The sequence below is a fragment of the Prinia subflava genome, chromosome 32 (genome assembly GCF_021018805.1).
Source record: "Prinia subflava isolate CZ2003 ecotype Zambia chromosome 32, Cam_Psub_1.2, whole genome shotgun sequence".
NCBI classification, from domain to species: Eukaryota; Metazoa; Chordata; class Aves; order Passeriformes; family Cisticolidae; genus Prinia; species Prinia subflava.
Genome location: NC_086278.1, coordinates 774,169 through 792,002, shown reverse-complemented (window position 1 = coordinate 792,002; position 17,834 = coordinate 774,169). Strand labels below are relative to the sequence as shown.

Below are 17,834 nucleotides of genomic sequence, written 5' to 3'. Positions count from 1 at the left end.
TTCATTTGAAACTAGGCCCATGGCAGTCGTTGTGACTTGTCCCACTAGAGCACCCAGGGCGCTCAGAAAAGGGTCCTAGGCACAATCTGCAAAGAGGCCAACAGCAAATGTATGTGCCCAGGCTTGCTGCTGCCCTCTTTGGTTCCAGGTTAAACAGGCTGCAGGAAGTGACTTCTCCTGACGGCCTTCCAGCCAAGGGCCTCTGAGGGGTGAGGGTGGAGACTGAGCAAAGGCCTTTGAAAGAAAGCCTCTGGCTCCGCAGAGCAGCTGCCGTCTTCTCCTCTTCAGCGCTTACCTTGCACTGTCACTTCCCCTCAGGCTCCCTGCGCATTGACTCCCTTAGAACAAGCTCTGCCTTTGCTGCTGCCTTCAAGGCTTGCCAGTGCTCCCACAGGCCCCCAGGGCATGGAAAGGTGTCCCTAAAGGCACTTGGGACTCCAACATCCAGGCCCGAGTCATTCTTCCAGAGCTAGGAATAGGCCCAGAACGGAAGCAGCTCCTGACACTGAACTTACTGAGTGCTGGTACTTGATATTTAGAACCTGATTGGTCTTGGAAGACCTACCAAGGAGATCACCTTTGTCACCGGTGGATTGGTCAACAACCTCAACTCCTATGGAATAGACATCACTGCTATGTGCAGCGGACTCACCACCTACATGGCTTACGAAGTTCACAGTGAGTGCAAGCAATGGGAATTCTCAGTGTTACTGACCTGGCCTTCTTGTCTCTTGGGCCATGACTAAGGCACAATTGCTGCCCTTTGACTTGTAGTCAGACTGAAACCAAGGCCTTCCGAGCAGTTGCACAGAGTTGCACCTCCACACATCAGGATGGGAACAGGGTGGTGTCACAGCCCCTCATAAGTGACCCGAACAAAACCCTTACAGCTCCCTTCACGGCAGCTTAATGGGCCTTCTATTTGGGCCCAGAGTGCTTTGGCTCACACTGTGCTCCTCTGTAACGCGCAGCCAAAAAGAAGGGTCGGTCTATGGACCGCTGTCCTTCAGGTCCGAGCAGACTTGACACGTTGACCCAGGCAGCCACCAAACCCTTGTGCTTCACAACACTAAGCCAAGTGGCTTTGATCCCTATAGGTTTTTCCCAGGGGCAACAATCCCATTCCCCAGGGCTTTAATGACCGACACTTGGTCGGATTCTTTCTCAATGTCACAGCCCATGCGACTGGGCCCATGAACTGGCAGCAGCCTCACCACGTCATGCCCAGCCCTTGCGATTCACAGCAGTACAGAGTGCACAGAGCTGTGATTTCTGCAGGGGAAAGCCCAAAGGGTGCTCAAGAGCATGTCTTTGTCAGCATTCCTTGCTGAGGCACAGAGCTGGTGATCTTTGGCGACTCCAAGAGAATCTGTCCCTCACACAGCTCCAACAGTCCCAGCGCAGCAGTTCTTCAGAACCTGGCTGGCTCTGAGCAACAGCACCACCCTCCTGTAGAAAGGCAGCCAAGCTCTTAGGCATTAGCTCATGGGCTCTTGTCTTTTCTTTCTCAGCATTCCAAGGACCCCAGGTGAATCTGGCATCCTGCATTACCCTCGATGTCCTGAGAGTTGTGGAGCTGAAGTACTGCCAGGGCAATGGCACTACCAATTTCCCGGTGAGAAATCCTTTCACCTTACCTTTCTTCTGCCAGAAAGGGGAGGGTCTCCAGAGCTGCTGCCCAAAGCCAACCCAGAAGGCTTTCTTGCCTGGCATCTCCTCTTTTGCCAGGTTCTAGGGTATTTGACCCAGCTTGAGAGTGCAGATAATGAAACAGAGCAGTGAGGCAGTAAGACGTTTCCATCCCAGACCTTGAACATAGATTTGCAATGGTCAGTGCCCTTGCACACATCTACCTCTAAAGGCACCAGATGACAGCTGTCAGATGCAGCAATGATTCACTGAATCCATGAAAAAAATTCTTATGGCCTCTGCCCACTGCCACAGCCTTGATTCTGAGTGCTTTGGAAAAGACTCAGCCAGGCACTTCCCGGAGGGCAGCATTTCCATTCCAGCGGGGATTTGGGGACAGATTTGGGGACCTCACTGTCTCCCTTCAAAGACAAATTGTCTTCTTTCCCTTGGCGTTTTAGTCTCAGCAGATTCCAGGCATCCTCCTCAACAACACGCAAGTCATCGTTGGTGGCCAGTCCCAGATTGTGACCATCAACAGGCAATGGCGAGTGGCAGTCATTGAGAAAAAGAGCTTCAGCGGGTCCTGGAAAACCATCTGGAACTACAACGCGGTGAGTGGCACGGAGGGGGCTCATTCCAAACCATCGACGGAGACTGGCTCCGCAAACAGCTGACCCAAGGACAAACATTTTTTCCTTATTCTGAACATTAGGAGTCCATGATGTGGGGCAGAAAGTCTCAGCATTTCTTTCCATCCTGATTCTATCCCATTGCTAACAGTTGGAAAAAACGGAATTGTGAGTGCTGAATCCTTTTCTTTCTCAGGGCATCATTGCAACCAAAGTCTCACAACAGAACGCCTGCTACATTTCCATCATGAACAGAAATGAGATGCCCCGCTTTGATAATCTGGCCCGCCTGGCACAGGAGAGCAGGGTAAGCTTCCCAAGGAGTAGCAGGTTTCTCACCCTGGACTTCATTGGGCAGTTTCTTCATGTGCTTTTGCTTTCTGGAAAGGACAAAGTTGTGGCAGGGTTTCTTTCACTCAACAGAAATGCAGATTCATTGTAGGAATGCTTTGTCCAATCAAGAAGGGGGCTGCAGCACCCCCTCCTCCACTTTCTCTGTGCATTCTGAGCTCTGCAGCCTGCTGGGTAAACCTGTTCTTTGTGGAGTCCTTCCGTGCTTTTCTTCCACTGCCACTTCCCATCAAGTTCCCTGCAGACTCCCTTCAAAGGAGCTCTGCCTTTACTGCTGCCTTCAAGGCTTGCCAGTGCTCCCACAGGCCCCCAGGGCATGGAAAGGTGTCCCTAAAGGCACTTGGGACTCCAACATCCAGGCCCGAGTCATTCTTCCAGAGCTAGGAATAGGCCCAGAACGGAAGCAGCTCCTGACACTGAATTTACTGAGGGCTGGTTTTCCATATCTAGAACCTGATTGGTCTTGGAAGACCTACCAAGAAGATCACCTTTGTCACCAATGGATTGGTCAACAACCTCTACTCCTATGGAATAGACATCACTGCTATGTGCAGCGGACTCACCACCTACATGGCTTACGAAGTTCACAGTGAGTGCAAGCTTTGGCAATTCTCAGTGTTACTGACCTGGCCTTCTTGTCTCTTGGGCCATGACTAAGGCACAATTGCAGCTCTTCCATTTTCAGACACACAGACACCAAAGGCTTCAGTAATTGCACAAAATGTTCAGCACCTCCACAGATCAGGACTGGAGTGGGGTGCTGCCCCAGCTCCCACAAATTATCCAAAGCAAAGCCTTACACCTCCTCTCAGGGATGCTTAATGGGTCTTCAATTTGGGCCCAGAGTGTTTTGGCTGACACTGCACTCCCCTGCAATCCCTAGAGTAAAGAGGAGGGGTCAGTCTACAATCCACTGTCCTTCAGGTGACAAGTTGATCCAGGCAGCCAAGAAACTCCTGTGCTTCACAACACTAAGCCAAGTGGCTTTGATCCCTATAGGGTTTTCCCAGGGTTTTAATGACCTACACTTGGTCCGATTCTTTCTCAATGTCACAGCCCATGCGACTGGGCCCATGAACTGGCAGCAGCCTCACCATGTCCTGCCCAGCCCTTGCGACTCACACCAGCCAGTGCATAGAGCTCTGATTTCTGCAGGGGAAAGCCCAAAGGGTGCTCAAGAGCATGTCTTTGTCAGCATTCCTTGCTGAGGCACAGAGCTGGTGATCTTTGGCGACTCCAAGAGAATCTGTCCCTCACACAGCTCGATCCCAGCGCAGCAATTCTTCAGAACCTGGCTGGCTCTGAGCAACAGCACCACCCTCCTGTAGAAAGGCAGCCAAGCTCTTAGGCATTAGCTCATGGGCTCTTGTCATTCCTTTCCCAGCATTCCAAGGACCCCAAGTGAATCTGGGATCATGCATTACCCTCGATGTCCTGAGAGTTGTGGAGCTGAAGTACTGCCAGGGCAACGGCAATTGGAACGGCAATTGGAATGGCAACGGCAATTGGAACGGCAATTGGAACGGCAACAACAATTGGAACGGCATTTGGAATGGCAACAACGGCAATTGGAATGGCAATTGGAATGGCATTTGGAATGGCAACAATGGCAATTGGAATGGCAATAATGGCAATTGGAATGGCATTTGGAATGGCAACTGGAATGGCAATAATGGCAATTGGAACGGACACTGGAATGGCAATTGGAATGGCATTTGGAATGGCAACAATGGCAATTGGAATGGCAATAATGGCAATTGGAATGGCATTTGGAACGGCAATAATGGCAATTGGAACAACAACTGGAATGGCAACTGGAATAGCAATTGGAACGGCAATTGGAATGGAAATGGCAATTTCCCGGTGAGAAACCCTTAGCCCTTACTTTTCTTGAGCAAAATGTGGGTGACTCTAGAGTACCTGCCCAAAGCCAACCCTGATGCCCTCCTTACCTAGCATCTCCTCTTTTGAGAGGTTCCTGCTTGGGGATGCAGATGCTTTAAAAGGGCAATGGGTGATCAGAGGTTTCCATCATGCACTTTGAGCATGGATTTACTCTGGCCAGTATTCTTGCACACATCCACCCCTAAAGGCACCAGATGAAAGCTGATGCGGCAATGCTTCACTGAATCCCTGAAAAAAATTCTTATGGCCGCTACCCACTGCCACAGCCTTGATTCTGGGTCCTCTGGAAAAGACCGAGGGCAGTGCCAGGCACTTCCCGGAGGGCAGCATTTCCATTCCAGCGGGGATTTGGGGACAGATTTGGGGACCTCACTGTCTCCCTTCAAAGACAAATTGTCTTCTTTCCCTTGGCGTTTTAGTCTCAGCAGATTCCAGGCATCCTCCTCAACAACACGCAAGTCATCGTTGGTGGCCAGTCCCAGATTGTGACCATCAACAGGCAATGGCGCGTGGCAGTCATTGAGCAAAAGAGCTTCAGCGGGTCCTGGAAAACCATCTGGAACTACAACACGGTGAGTGGCACGGAGGGGGCTCATTGCAAAACCATCGACGGAGACTGGCTCCGCAAACAGCTCAAGGACAAAGGACAAAGACTGTTTCCTTATTCTGAACATTAGGAGTCCATGATGCGGGGCAGAAAGTCTCAGCATTTCTTAGGGTTTCAGTCCCGACTCTCACCCAATGCTAACAGCTGGAAAAAATGGAATTGTGAATGCTGAATTCTTTTCCTTCACAGGGCGTCATTGCAACCAAAGTCATGGAACAGAACGCCTGCTACATTTCCATCATGAACAGAAACGAGATGCCCCGCTTTGATAATCTGGCCCGCCTGGCACAGGAGAGCAGGGTAAGCTTCCCAAGGAGTAGCAGGTTTCTCGCCCTGGACTTCATTGGGCAGTTTCTTCATGTGCTTTTGCTTTCTGGACAGGACAAAGTTGTCACCAGTGGCAGGGTTTCCTCACTTTTAAGAGTAATGCAGATTGGGAATTTGTTGTACGAATGCTTTGCCAAAAGAAGAAAGGGACTGCAGCATTCCCTCCCCCAGCTCTGCTTTTCTGAGGATGCTGAGCTCTGCAGCCTGCTGGGAAATCCCTTGCTCTGAGGAGCCCTTCAAGGCCCTTAATCCTATTGGCAGACCAAGATCTCAAAGTTCCTCACACACTTTTCAGTACCAAACTGCATTGGTCAGCTCAGAACACGGCCTTGCAGCTGCTCTTGGCCACACTCCCTTTTCCTTTCGGCACGAGAGAGTGTCTCCCTATTCCACAGCCTTTCCCCCACATTCCTGGGATGAATGGATGCCTGTGGCCCTAGCTGAGGAAGGAGCTAGAGAGCAGCGGGAAGTTCAGAGCACAGGAGGAAACAGCAGGAAAGCAGCCAGAGACTTGGGCCAGGTCACAGTGCATTCCAGGAGGAAAAGAGAGTGGCAATTCATTTGAAACTAGGCCCATGGCAGTCGTTGTGACTTGTCCCACTAGAGCACCCAGGGCTCTCAGAAAAGGGTCCTAGGCACAATCTGCAAAGAGGCCAACAGCAAATGTATGTGCCCAGGCTTGCTGCTGCCCTCTTTGGTTCCAGGTTAAACAGGCTGCAGGAAGTGACTTCTCCTGACGGCCTTCCAGCCAAGGGCCTCTGAGGGGTGAGGGTGGAGACTGAGCAAAGGCCTTTGAAAGAAAGCCTCTGGCTCCGCAGAGCAGCCGCCGTCTTCTCCTCTTCAGCGCTTACCTTGCACAGCCACTTCCCCTCAGGCTCCCTGCGCCTTGACTCCCTTAGAACAAGCTCTGCCTTTGCTGCTGCCTTCAAGGCTTGACAGTGCTCCCACAGGCCCCCAGGGCATGGAAAGGTGTCCCTAAAGGCACTTGGGACTCCAACATCCAGGCCCGAGTCATTCTTCCAGAGCTAGGAATAGGCCCAGAACGGAAGCAGCTCCTGACACTGAACTTACTGAGTGCTGGTCTTTGATATTTAGAACCTGATTGGTCTTGGAAGACCTACCAAGGAGATCACCTTTGTCACCGGTGGATTGGTCAACAACCTCAACTCCTACGGAATAGACATCACTGCTATGTGCAGCGGACTCACCACCTACATGGCTTACGAAGTTCACAGTGAGTGCAAGCAATGGGAATTCTCAGTGTTACTGACCTGGCCTTCTTGTCTCTTGGGCCATGACTAAGGCACAATTGCTGCCCTTTGACTTGTAGTCAGACTGAAACCAAGGCCTTCCGAGCAGTTGCACAAAGAGTTGCACCTCCACACATCAGGATGGGAACAGGGTGGTGTCACAGCCCCTCATAAGTGACCCGAACAAAACCCTTACAGCTCCCTTCACGGCAGCTTAATGGGCCTTCTATTTGGGCCCAGAGTGCTTTGGCTCACACTGCGCTCCTCTGTAACGCGCAGCCAAAAAGAAGGGTCGGTCTATGGACCGCTGTCCTTCAGGTCCGAGCAGACTTGACACGTTGCCCCAGGCAGCCACCAAACCCTTGTGCTTCACAACACTAAGCCAAGTGGCTTTGATCCCTATAGGTTTTTCCCAGGGGCAACAATCCCATTCCCCAGGGCTTTAATGACCGACACTTGGTCGGATTCTTTCTCAATGTCACAGCCCATGCGACTGGGCCCATGAACTGGCAGCAGCCTCACCACGTCATGCCCAGCCCTTGCGATTCACAGCAGTACAGAGTGCACAGAGCTGTGATTTCTGCAGGGGAAAGCCCAAAGGGTGCTCAAGAGCATGTCTTTGTCAGCATTCCTTGCTGAGGCACAGAGCTGGTGATCTTTGGCGACTCCAAGAGAATCTGTCCCTCACACAGCTCCAACAGTCCCAGCGCAGCAGTTCTTCAGAACCTGGCTGGCTCTGAGCAACAGCACCACCCTCCTGTAGAAAGGCAGCCAAGCTCTTAGGCATTAGCTCATGGGCTCTTGTCTTTTCTTTCTCAGCATTCCAAGGACCCCAGGTGAATCTGGCATCCTGCATTACCCTCGATGTCCTGAGAGTTGTGGAGCTGAAGTACTGCCAGGGCAATGGCACTACCAATTTCCCGGTGAGAAATCCTTTCACCTTACCTTTCTTCTGCCAGAAAGGGGAGGGTCTCCAGAGCTGCTGCCCAAAGCCAACCCAGAAGGCTTTCTTGCCTGGCATCTCCTCTTTTGCCAGGTTCTAGGGTATTTGACCCAGCTTGAGAGTGCAGATAATGAAACAGAGCAGTGAGGCAGTAAGACATTTCCATCCCAGACCTTGAACATAGATTTGCAATGGTCAGTGCCCTTGCACACATCTACCTCTAAAGGCACCAGATGACACCTGTCAGATGCAGCAATGATTCACTGAATCCGTGAAAAAAATTCTTATGGCCTCTGCCCACTGCCACAGCCTTGATTCTGAGTGCTTTGGAAAAGACTCAGCCAGGCACTTCCCGGAGGGCAGCATTTCCATTCCAGCGGGGATTTGGGGACAGATTTGGGGACCTCACTGTCTCCCTTCAAAGACAAATTGTCTTCTTTCCCTTGGCGTTTTAGTCTCAGCAGATTCCAGGCATCCTCCTCAACAACACGCAAGTCATCGTTGGTGGCCAGTCCCAGATTGTGACCATCAACAGGCAATGGCGAGTGGCAGTCATTGAGAAAAAGAGCTTCAGCGGGTCCTGGAAAACCATCTGGAACTACAACGCGGTGAGTGGCACGGAGGGGGCTCATTCCAAACCATCGACGGAGACTGGCTCCGCAAACAGCTGACCCAAGGACAAACATTGTTTCCTTATTCTGAACATTAGGAGTCCATGATGTGGGGCAGAAAGTCTCAGCATTTCTTTCCATCCTGATTCTATCCCATTGCTAACAGTTGGAAAAAACGGAATTGTGAGTGCTGAATCCTTTTCTTTCTCAGGGCGTCATTGCAACCAAAGTCTCACAACAGAACGCCTGCTACATTTCCATCATGAACAGAAACGAGATGCCCCGCTTTGATAATCTGGCCCGCCTGGCACAGGAGAGCAGGGTAAGCTTCCCAAGGAGTAGCAGGTTTCTCACCCTGGACTTCATTGGGCAGTTTCTTCATGTGCTTTTGCTTTCTGGAAAGGACAAAGTTGTGGCAGGGTTTCTTTCACTCAACAGAAATGCAGATTCATTGTAGGAATGCTTTGTCCAATCAAGAAGGGGGCTGCAGCACCCCCTCCTCCACTTTCTCTGTGCATTCTGAGCTCTGCAGCCTGCTGGGTAAACCTGTTCTTTGTGGAGTCCTTCCGTGCTTTTCTTCCACTGCCACTTCCCATCAAGTTCCCTGCAGACTCCCTTCAAAGGAGCTCTGCCTTTACTGCTGCCTTCAAGGCTTGCCAGTGCTCCCACAGGCCCCCAGGGCATGGAAAGGTGTCCCTAAAGGCACTTGGGACTCCAACATCAAGGCCCGAGTCATTCTTCCAGAGCTAGGAATAGGCCCAGAACGGAAGCAGCTCCTGACACTGAATTTACTGAGGGCTGGTTTTCCATATCTAGAACCTGATTGGTCTTGGAAGACCTACCAAGAAGATCACCTTTGTCACCAATGGATTGGTCAACAACCTCTACTCCTATGGAATAGACATCACTGCTATGTGCAGCGGACTCACCACCTACATGGCTTACGAAGTTCACAGTGAGTGCAAGCTTTGGCAATTCTCAGTGTTACTGACCTGGCCTTCTTGTCTCTTGGGCCATGACTAAGGCACAATTGCAGCTCTTCCATTTTCAGACACACAGACACCAAAGGCTTCAGTAATTGCACAAAATGTTCAGCACCTCCACAGATCAGGACTGGAGTGGGGTGCTGCCCCAGCTCCCACAAATTATCCAAAGCAATGCCTTACACCTCCTCTCAGGGATGCTTCATGGGTCTTCAATTTGGGCCCAGAGTGTTTTGGCTGACACTGCACTCCCCTGCAATCCCTAGAGTAAAGAGGAGGGGTCAGTCTACAAACCACTGTCCTTCAGGTGACAAGTTGATCCAGGCAGCCAAGAAACTCCTGTGCTTCACAACACTAAGCCAAGTGGCTTTGATCCCTATAGGGTTTTCCCAGGGTTTTAATGACCTACACTTGGTCCGATTCTTTCTCAATGTCACAGCCCATGCGACTGGGCCCATGAACTGGCAGCAGCCTCACCATGTCATGCCCAGCCCTTGCGACTCACACCAGCCAGTGCATAGAGCTGTGATTTCTGCAGGGGAAAGCCCAAAGGGTGCTCAAGAGCATGTCTTTGTCAGCATTCCTTGCTGAGGCACAGAGCTGGTGATCTTTGGCGACTCCAAGAGAATCTGTCCCTCACACAGCTCGGTCCCAGCGCAGCAATTCTTCAGAACCTGGCTGGCTCTGAGCAACAGCACCACCCTCCTGTAGAAAGGCAGCCAAGCTCTTAGGCATTAGCTCATGGGCTCTTGTCATTCCTTTCCCAGCATTCCAAGGACCCCAGGTGAATCTGGGATCATGCATTACCCTCGATGTCCTGAGAGTTGTGGAGCTGAAGTACTGCCAGGGCAACGGCAATTGGAACGGCAATTGGAATGGCAACGGCAATTGGAACGGCAATTGGAACGGCAACAACAATTGGAACGGCATTTGGAATGGCAACAACGGCAATTGGAATGGCAATTGGAATGGCATTTGGAATGGCAACAATGGCAATTGGAATGGCAATAATGGCAATTGGAATGGCATTTGGAATGGCAACTGGAATGGCAATAATGGCAATTGGAACGGACACTGGAATGGCAATTGGAATGGCATTTGGAATGGCAACAATGGCAATTGGAATGGCAATAATGGCAATTGGAATGGCATTTGGAACGGCAATAATGGCAATTGGAACGGCAACTGGAATGGCAACTGGAATGGCAATTGGAACGGCAATTGGAATGGAAATGGCAATTTCCCGGTGAGAAACCCTTAGCCCTTACTTTTCTGGAGCAAAATGTGGGTGACTCTAGAGTACCTGCCCAAAGCCAACCCTGATGCCCTCCTTACCTAGCATCTCCTCTTTTGAGAGGTTCCTGCTTGGGGATGCAGATGCTTTAAAAGGGCAATGGGTGATCAGAGGTTTCCATCATGCACATTGAGCATGGATTTACTCTGGCCAGTATTCTTGCACACATCCACCCCTAAAGGCACCAGATGAAAGCTGATGCGGCAATGCTTCACTGAATCCCTGAAAAAAATTCTTATGGCCGCTACCCACTGCCACAGCCTTGATTCTGGGTCCTCTGGAAAAGACCGAGGGCAGTGCCAGGCACTTCCCGGAGGGCAGCATTTCCATTCCAGCGGGGATTTGGGGACAGATTTGGGGACGTCACTGTCTCCCTTCAAAGACAAATTGTCTTCTTTCCCTTGGCGTTTTAGTCTCAGCAGATTCCAGGCATCCTCCTCAACAACACGCAAGTCATCGTTGGTGGCCAGTCCCAGATTGTGACCATCAACAGGCAATGGCGCGTGGCAGTCATTGAGCAAAAGAGCTTCAGCGGGTCCTGGAAAACCATCTGGAACTACAACACGGTGAGTGGCACGGAGGGGGCTCATTGCAAAACCATCGACGGAGACTGGCTCCGCAAACAGCTCAAGGACAAAGGACAAAGACTGTTTCCTTATTCTGAACATTAGGAGTCCATGATGCGGGGCAGAAAGTCTCAGCATTTCTTAGGGTTTCAGTCCCGACTCTCACCCAATGCTAACAGCTGGAAAAAATGGAATTGTGAATGCTGAATCCTTTTCCTTCACAGGGCGTCATTGCAACCAAAGTCATGGAACAGAACGCCTGCTACATTTCCATCATGAACAGAAATGAGATGCCCCGCTTTGATAATCTGGCCCGCCTGGCACAGGAGAGCAGGGTAAGCTTCCCAAGGAGTAGCAGGTTTCTCGCCCTGGACTTCATTGGGCAGTTTCTTCATGTGCTTTTGCTTTCTGGACAGGACAAAGTTGTCACCAGTGGCAGGGTTTCCTCACTTTTAAGAGTAATGCAGATTGGGAATTTGTTGTACGAATGCTTTGCCAAAAGAAGAAAGGGACTGCAGCATTCCCTCCCCCAGCTCTGCTTTTCTGAGGATGCTGAGCTCTGCAGCCTGCTGGGAAATCCCTTGCTCTGAGGAGCCCTTCAAGGCCCTTAATCCTATTGGCAGACCAAGATCTCAAAGTTCCTCACACACTTTTCAGTACCAAACTGCATTGGTCAGCTCAGAACACGGCCTTGCAGCTGCTCTTGGCCACACTCCCTTTTCCTTTCGGCACGAGAGAGTGTCTCCCTATTCCACAGCCTTGCCCCCACATTCCTGGGATGAATGGATGCCTGTGGCCCTAGCTGAGGAAGGAGCTAGAGAGCAGCGGGAAGTTCAGAGCACAGGAGGAAACAGCAGGAAAGCAGCCAGAGACTTGGGCCAGGTCACAGTGCATTCCAGGAGGAAAAGAGAGTGGCAATTCATTTGAAACTAGGCCCATGGCAGTCGTTGTGACTTGTCCCACTAGAGCACCCAGGGCGCTCAGAAAAGGGTCCTAGGCACAATCTGCAAAGAGGCCAACAGCAAATGTATGTGCCCAGGCTTGCTGCTGCCCTCTTTGGTTCCAGGTTAAACAGGCTGCAGGAAGTGACTTCTCCTGACGGCCTTCCAGCCAAGGGCCTCTGAGGGGTGAGGGTGGAGACTGAGCAAAGGCCTTTGAAAGAAAGCCTCTGGCTCCGCAGAGCAGCTGCCGTCTTCTCCTCTTCAGCGCTTACCTTGCACTGTCACTTCCCCTCAGGCTCCCTGCGCATTGACTCCCTTAGAACAAGCTCTGCCTTTGCTGCTGCCTTCAAGGCTTGCCAGTGCTCCCACAGGCCCCCAGGGCATGGAAAGGTGTCCCTAAAGGCACTTGGGACTCCAACATCCAGGCCCGAGTCATTCTTCCAGAGCTAGGAATAGGCCCAGAACGGAAGCAGCTCCTGACACTGAACTTACTGAGTGCTGGTACTTGATATTTAGAACCTGATTGGTCTTGGAAGACCTACCAAGGAGATCACCTTTGTCACCGGTGGATTGGTCAACAACCTCAACTCCTATGGAATAGACATCACTGCTATGTGCAGCGGACTCACCACCTACATGGCTTACGAAGTTCACAGTGAGTGCAAGCAATGGGAATTCTCAGTGTTACTGACCTGGCCTTCTTGTCTCTTGGGCCATGACTAAGGCACAATTGCTGCCCTTTGACTTGTAGTCAGACTGAAACCAAGGCCTTCCGAGCAGTTGCACAGAGTTGCACCTCCACACATCAGGATGGGAACAGGGTGGTGTCACAGCCCCTCATAAGTGACCCGAACAAAACCCTTACAGCTCCCTTCACGGCAGCTTAATGGGCCTTCTATTTGGGCCCAGAGTGCTTTGGCTCACACTGTGCTCCTCTGTAACGCGCAGCCAAAAAGAAGGGTCGGTCTATGGACCGCTGTCCTTCAGGTCCGAGCAGACTTGACACGTTGACCCAGGCAGCCACCAAACCCTTGTGCTTCACAACACTAAGCCAAGTGGCTTTGATCCCTATAGGTTTTTCCCAGGGGCAACAATCCCATTCCCCAGGGCTTTAATGACCGACACTTGGTCGGATTCTTTCTCAATGTCACAGCCCATGCGACTGGGCCCATGAACTGGCAGCAGCCTCACCACGTCATGCCCAGCCCTTGCGATTCACAGCAGTACAGAGTGCACAGAGCTGTGATTTCTGCAGGGGAAAGCCCAAAGGGTGCTCAAGAGCATGTCTTTGTCAGCATTCCTTGCTGAGGCACAGAGCTGGTGATCTTTGGCGACTCCAAGAGAATCTGTCCCTCACACAGCTCCAACAGTCCCAGCGCAGCAGTTCTTCAGAACCTGGCTGGCTCTGAGCAACAGCACCACCCTCCTGTAGAAAGGCAGCCAAGCTCTTAGGCATTAGCTCATGGGCTCTTGTCTTTTCTTTCTCAGCATTCCAAGGACCCCAGGTGAATCTGGCATCCTGCATTACCCTCGATGTCCTGAGAGTTGTGGAGCTGAAGTACTGCCAGGGCAATGGCACTACCAATTTCCCGGTGAGAAATCCTTTCACCTTACCTTTCTTCTGCCAGAAAGGGGAGGGTCTCCAGAGCTGCTGCCCAAAGCCAACCCAGAAGGCTTTCTTGCCTGGCATCTCCTCTTTTGCCAGGTTCTAGGGTATTTGACCCAGCTTGAGAGTGCAGATAATGAAACAGAGCAGTGAGGCAGTAAGACATTTCCATCCCAGACCTTGAACATAGATTTGCAATGGTCAGTGCCCTTGCACACATCTACCTCTAAAGGCACCAGATGACACCTGTCAGATGCAGCAATGATTCACTGAATCCGTGAAAAAAATTGTTATGGCCTCTGCCCACTGCCACAGCCTTGATTCTGAGTGCTTTGGAAAAGACTCAGCCAGGCACTTCCCGGAGGGCAGCATTTCCATTCCAGCGGGGATTTGGGGACAGATTTGGGGACCTCACTGTCTCCCTTCAAAGACAAATTGTCTTCTTTCCCTTGGCGTTTTAGTCTCAGCAGATTCCAGGCATCCTCCTCAACAACACGCAAGTCATCGTTGGTGGCCAGTCCCAGATTGTGACCATCAACAGGCAATGGCGCGTGGCAGTCATTGAGAAAAAGAGCTTCAGCGGGTCCTGGAAAACCATCTGGAACTACAACGCGGTGAGTGGCACGGAGGGGGCTCATTCCAAAACCATCGACGGAGACTGGCTCCGCAAACAGCTGACCCAAGGACAAACATTGTTTCCTTATTCTGAACATTAGGAGTCCATGATGTGGGGCAGAAAGTCTCAGCATTTCTTTCCATCCTGATTCTATCCCATTGCTAACAGTTGGAAAAAACGGAATTGTGAGTGCTGAATCCTTTTCTTTCTCAGGGCATCATTGCAACCAAAGTCTCACAACAGAATGCCTGCTACATTTCCATCATGAACAGAAATGAGATGCCCCGCTTTGATAATCTGGCCCGCCTGGCACAGGAGAGCAGGGTAAGCTTCCCAAGGAGTAGCAGGTTTCTCACCCTGGACTTCATTGGGCAGTTTCTTCATGTGCTTTTGCTTTCTGGAAAGGACAAAGTTGTGGCAGGGTTTCTTTCACTCAACAGAAATGCAGATTCATTGTAGGAATGCTTTGTCCAATCAAGAAGGGGGCTGCAGCACCCCCTCCTCCACTTTCTCTGTGCATTCTGAGCTCTGCAGCCTGCTGGGTAAACCTGTTCTTTGTGGAGTCCTTCCGTGCTTTTCTTCCACTGCCACTTCCCATCAAGTTCCCTGCAGACTCCCTTCAAAGGAGCTCTGCCTTTACTGCTGCCTTCAAGGCTTGCCAGTGCTCCCACAGGCCCCCAGGGCATGGAAAGGTGTCCCTAAAGGCACTTGGGACTCCAACATCCAGGCCCGAGTCATTCTTCCAGAGCTAGGAATAGGCCCAGAACGGAAGCAGCTCCTGACACTGAATTTACTGAGGGCTGGTTTTCCATATCTAGAACCTGATTGGTCTTGGAAGACCTACCAAGAAGATCACCTTTGTCACCAATGGATTGGTCAACAACCTCTACTCCTATGGAATAGACATCACTGCTATGTGCAGCGGACTCACCACCTACATGGCTTACGAAGTTCACAGTGAGTGCAAGCTTTGGCAATTCTCAGTGTTACTGACCTGGCCTTCTTGTCTCTTGGGCCATGACTAAGGCACAATTGCAGCTCTTCCATTTTCAGACACACAAGACACCAAAGGCTTCAGCAATTGCACAAAATGTTCAGCACCTCCACAGATCAGGACTGGAGCGGGGTGCTGCCCCAGCTCCCATAAATTATCCAAAGCAAAGCCTTACACCTCCTCTCAGGGATGCTTCATGGGTCTTCAATTTGGGCCTAGAGTGTTTTGGCTCACACTGCACTCCCCTGCAATCCCTAGAGTAAAGAGGAGGGGTCAGTCTACAAACCACTGTCCTTCAGGTGACAAGTTGATCCAGGCAGCCAAGAAACTCCTGTGCTTCACAACACTAAGCCAAGTGGCTTTGATCCCTATAGGTTTTTCCCAGGGTTTTAATGACCTACGCTTGGTCGGATTCTTTCTCAATGTCACAGCCCATGCGACTGGGCCCATGAACTGGCAGCAGCCTCACCATGTCATGCCCAGCCCTTGCGACTCACACCAGCCAGTGCAGAGAGCTGTGATTTCTGCAGGGGAAAGCCCAAAGGGTGCTCAAGAGCATGTCTTTGTCAGCATTCCTTGCTGAGGCACAGAGCTGGTGATCTTTGGCGACTCCAAGAGAATCTGTCCCTCACACAGCTCGGTCCCAGCGCAGCAATTCTTCAGAACCTGGCTGGCTCTGAGCAACAGCACCACCCTCCTGTAGAAAGGCAGCCAAGCTCTTAGGCATTAGCTCATGGGCTCTTGTCATTCCTTTCCCAGCATTCCAAGGACCCCAAGTGAATCTGGGATCATGCATTACCCTCGATGTCCTGAGAGTTGTGGAGCTGAAGTACTGCCAGGGCAACGGCAATTGGAACGGCAATTGGAATGGCAACGGCAATTGGAACGGCAATTGGAACGGCAACAACAATTGGAACGGCATTTGGAATGGCAACAACGGCAATTGGAATGGCAATTGGAATGGCATTTGGAATGGCAACAATGGCAATTGGAATGGCAATAATGGCAATTGGAATGGCATTTGGAATGGCAACTGGAATGGCAATAATGGCAATTGGAACGGACACTGGAATGGCAAGTGGAATGGCATTTGGAATGGCAACAATGGCAATTGGAATGGCAATAATGGCAATTGGAATGGCATTTGGAACGGCAATAATGGCAATTGGAACGGCAACTGGAATGGCAAATGGAATGGCAACTGGAATGGCAACTGGAATGGCAATTGGAACGGCAATTGGAATGGAAATGGCAATTTCCCGGTGAGAAACCCTTAGCCCTTACTTTTCTGGAGCAAAATGTGGGTGACTCTAGAGTACCTGCCCAAAGCCAACCCTGATGCCCTCCTTACCTAGCATCTCCTCTTTTGAGAGGTTCCTGCTTGGGGATGCAGATGCTTTAAAAGGGCAATGGGTGATCAGAAGTTTCCATCATGCACATTGAGCATGGATTTACTCTGGCCAGTATTCTTGCACACATCCACCCCTAAAGGCACCAGATGAAAGCTGATGTGGCAATGCTTCACTGAATCCCTGAAAAAAATTCTTATGGCCACTACCCACTGCCACAGCCTTGATTCTGGGTCCTCTGGAAAAGACCGAGGGCAGTGCCAGGCACTTCCCGGAGGTCAGCATTTCCATTCCAGCGGGGATTTGGGGACAGATTTGGGGACGTCACTGTCTCCCTTCAAAGACAAATTGTCTTCTTTCCCTTGGCGTTTTAGTCTCAGCAGATTCCAGGCATCCTCCTCAACAACACGCAAGTCATCGTTGGTGGCCAGTCCCAGATTGTGACCATCAACAGGCAATGGCGCGTGGCAGTCATTGAGCAAAAGAGCTTCAGCGGGTCCTGGAAAACCATCTGGAACTACAACACGGTGAGTGGCACGGAGGGGGCTCATTGCAAAAGCATCCAGGGAGACTGGCTCCGCAAACAGCTCAAGGACAAAGGACAAAGACTGTTTCCTTATTCTGAACATTAGGAGTCCATGATGCGGGGCAGAAAGTCTCAGCATTTCTTAGGGTTTCCGTCCCGACTCTCACCCAATGCTAACAGCTGGAAAAAATGGAATTGTGAATGCTGAATTCTTTTCCTTCACAGGGCGTCATTGCAACCAAAGTCATGGAACAGAACGCCTGCTACATTTCCATCATGAACAGAAATGAGATGCCCCGCTTTGATAATCTGGCCCGCCTGGCACAGGAGAGCAGGGTAAGCTTCCCAAGGAGTAGCAAGTTTCTCGCCCTGGACTTCATTGGGCAGTTTCTTCATGTGCTTTTGCTTTCTGGACAGGACAAAGTTGTCACCAGTGGCAGGGTTTCCTCACTTTTAAGAGTAATGCAGATTGGGAATTTGTTGTACGAATGCTTTGCCAAAAGAAGAAAGGGACTGCAGCATTCCCTCCCCCAGCTCTGCTTTTCTGAGGATGCTGAGCTCTGCAGCCTGCTGGGAAATCCCTTGCTCTGAGGAGCCCTTCAAGGCCCTTAATCCTATTGGCAGACCAAGATCTCAAAGTTCCTCACACACTTTTCAGTACCAAACTGCATTGGTCAGCTCAGAACACGGCCTTGCAGCTGCTC

The 17,834-nt window shown here is 51.0% G+C and overlaps 1 protein-coding gene across 1 annotated transcript in view; it reads left to right on the top strand.

The window, feature by feature from the left end:
* The window catches only part of LOC134562995 (uncharacterized), a 65,028-nt gene that overhangs the window by 38,528 nt on the left and 8,666 nt on the right, over positions 1 to 17,834 (top strand). Inside the window, exons 52-75 of the mRNA XM_063420705.1 lie at positions 540 to 678; positions 1,521 to 1,615; positions 2,091 to 2,243; positions 2,458 to 2,568; positions 3,063 to 3,201; positions 3,997 to 4,086; positions 4,935 to 5,089; positions 5,314 to 5,424; positions 6,547 to 6,685; positions 7,530 to 7,624; positions 8,100 to 8,252; positions 8,467 to 8,577; positions 9,072 to 9,210; positions 10,006 to 10,095; positions 10,944 to 11,098; positions 11,323 to 11,433; positions 12,556 to 12,694; positions 13,537 to 13,631; positions 14,107 to 14,259; positions 14,475 to 14,585; positions 15,080 to 15,218; positions 16,015 to 16,517; positions 16,979 to 17,131; positions 17,356 to 17,466. Coding sequence (XP_063276775.1) covers positions 540 to 678; positions 1,521 to 1,615; positions 2,091 to 2,243; positions 2,458 to 2,568; positions 3,063 to 3,201; positions 3,997 to 4,086; positions 4,935 to 5,089; positions 5,314 to 5,424; positions 6,547 to 6,685; positions 7,530 to 7,624; positions 8,100 to 8,252; positions 8,467 to 8,577; positions 9,072 to 9,210; positions 10,006 to 10,095; positions 10,944 to 11,098; positions 11,323 to 11,433; positions 12,556 to 12,694; positions 13,537 to 13,631; positions 14,107 to 14,259; positions 14,475 to 14,585; positions 15,080 to 15,218; positions 16,015 to 16,517; positions 16,979 to 17,131; positions 17,356 to 17,466 — 3,390 coding nt within the window. The remainder of the gene's footprint in view (positions 1 to 539; positions 679 to 1,520; positions 1,616 to 2,090; positions 2,244 to 2,457; positions 2,569 to 3,062; positions 3,202 to 3,996; positions 4,087 to 4,934; positions 5,090 to 5,313; positions 5,425 to 6,546; positions 6,686 to 7,529; positions 7,625 to 8,099; positions 8,253 to 8,466; positions 8,578 to 9,071; positions 9,211 to 10,005; positions 10,096 to 10,943; positions 11,099 to 11,322; positions 11,434 to 12,555; positions 12,695 to 13,536; positions 13,632 to 14,106; positions 14,260 to 14,474; positions 14,586 to 15,079; positions 15,219 to 16,014; positions 16,518 to 16,978; positions 17,132 to 17,355; positions 17,467 to 17,834) is intronic.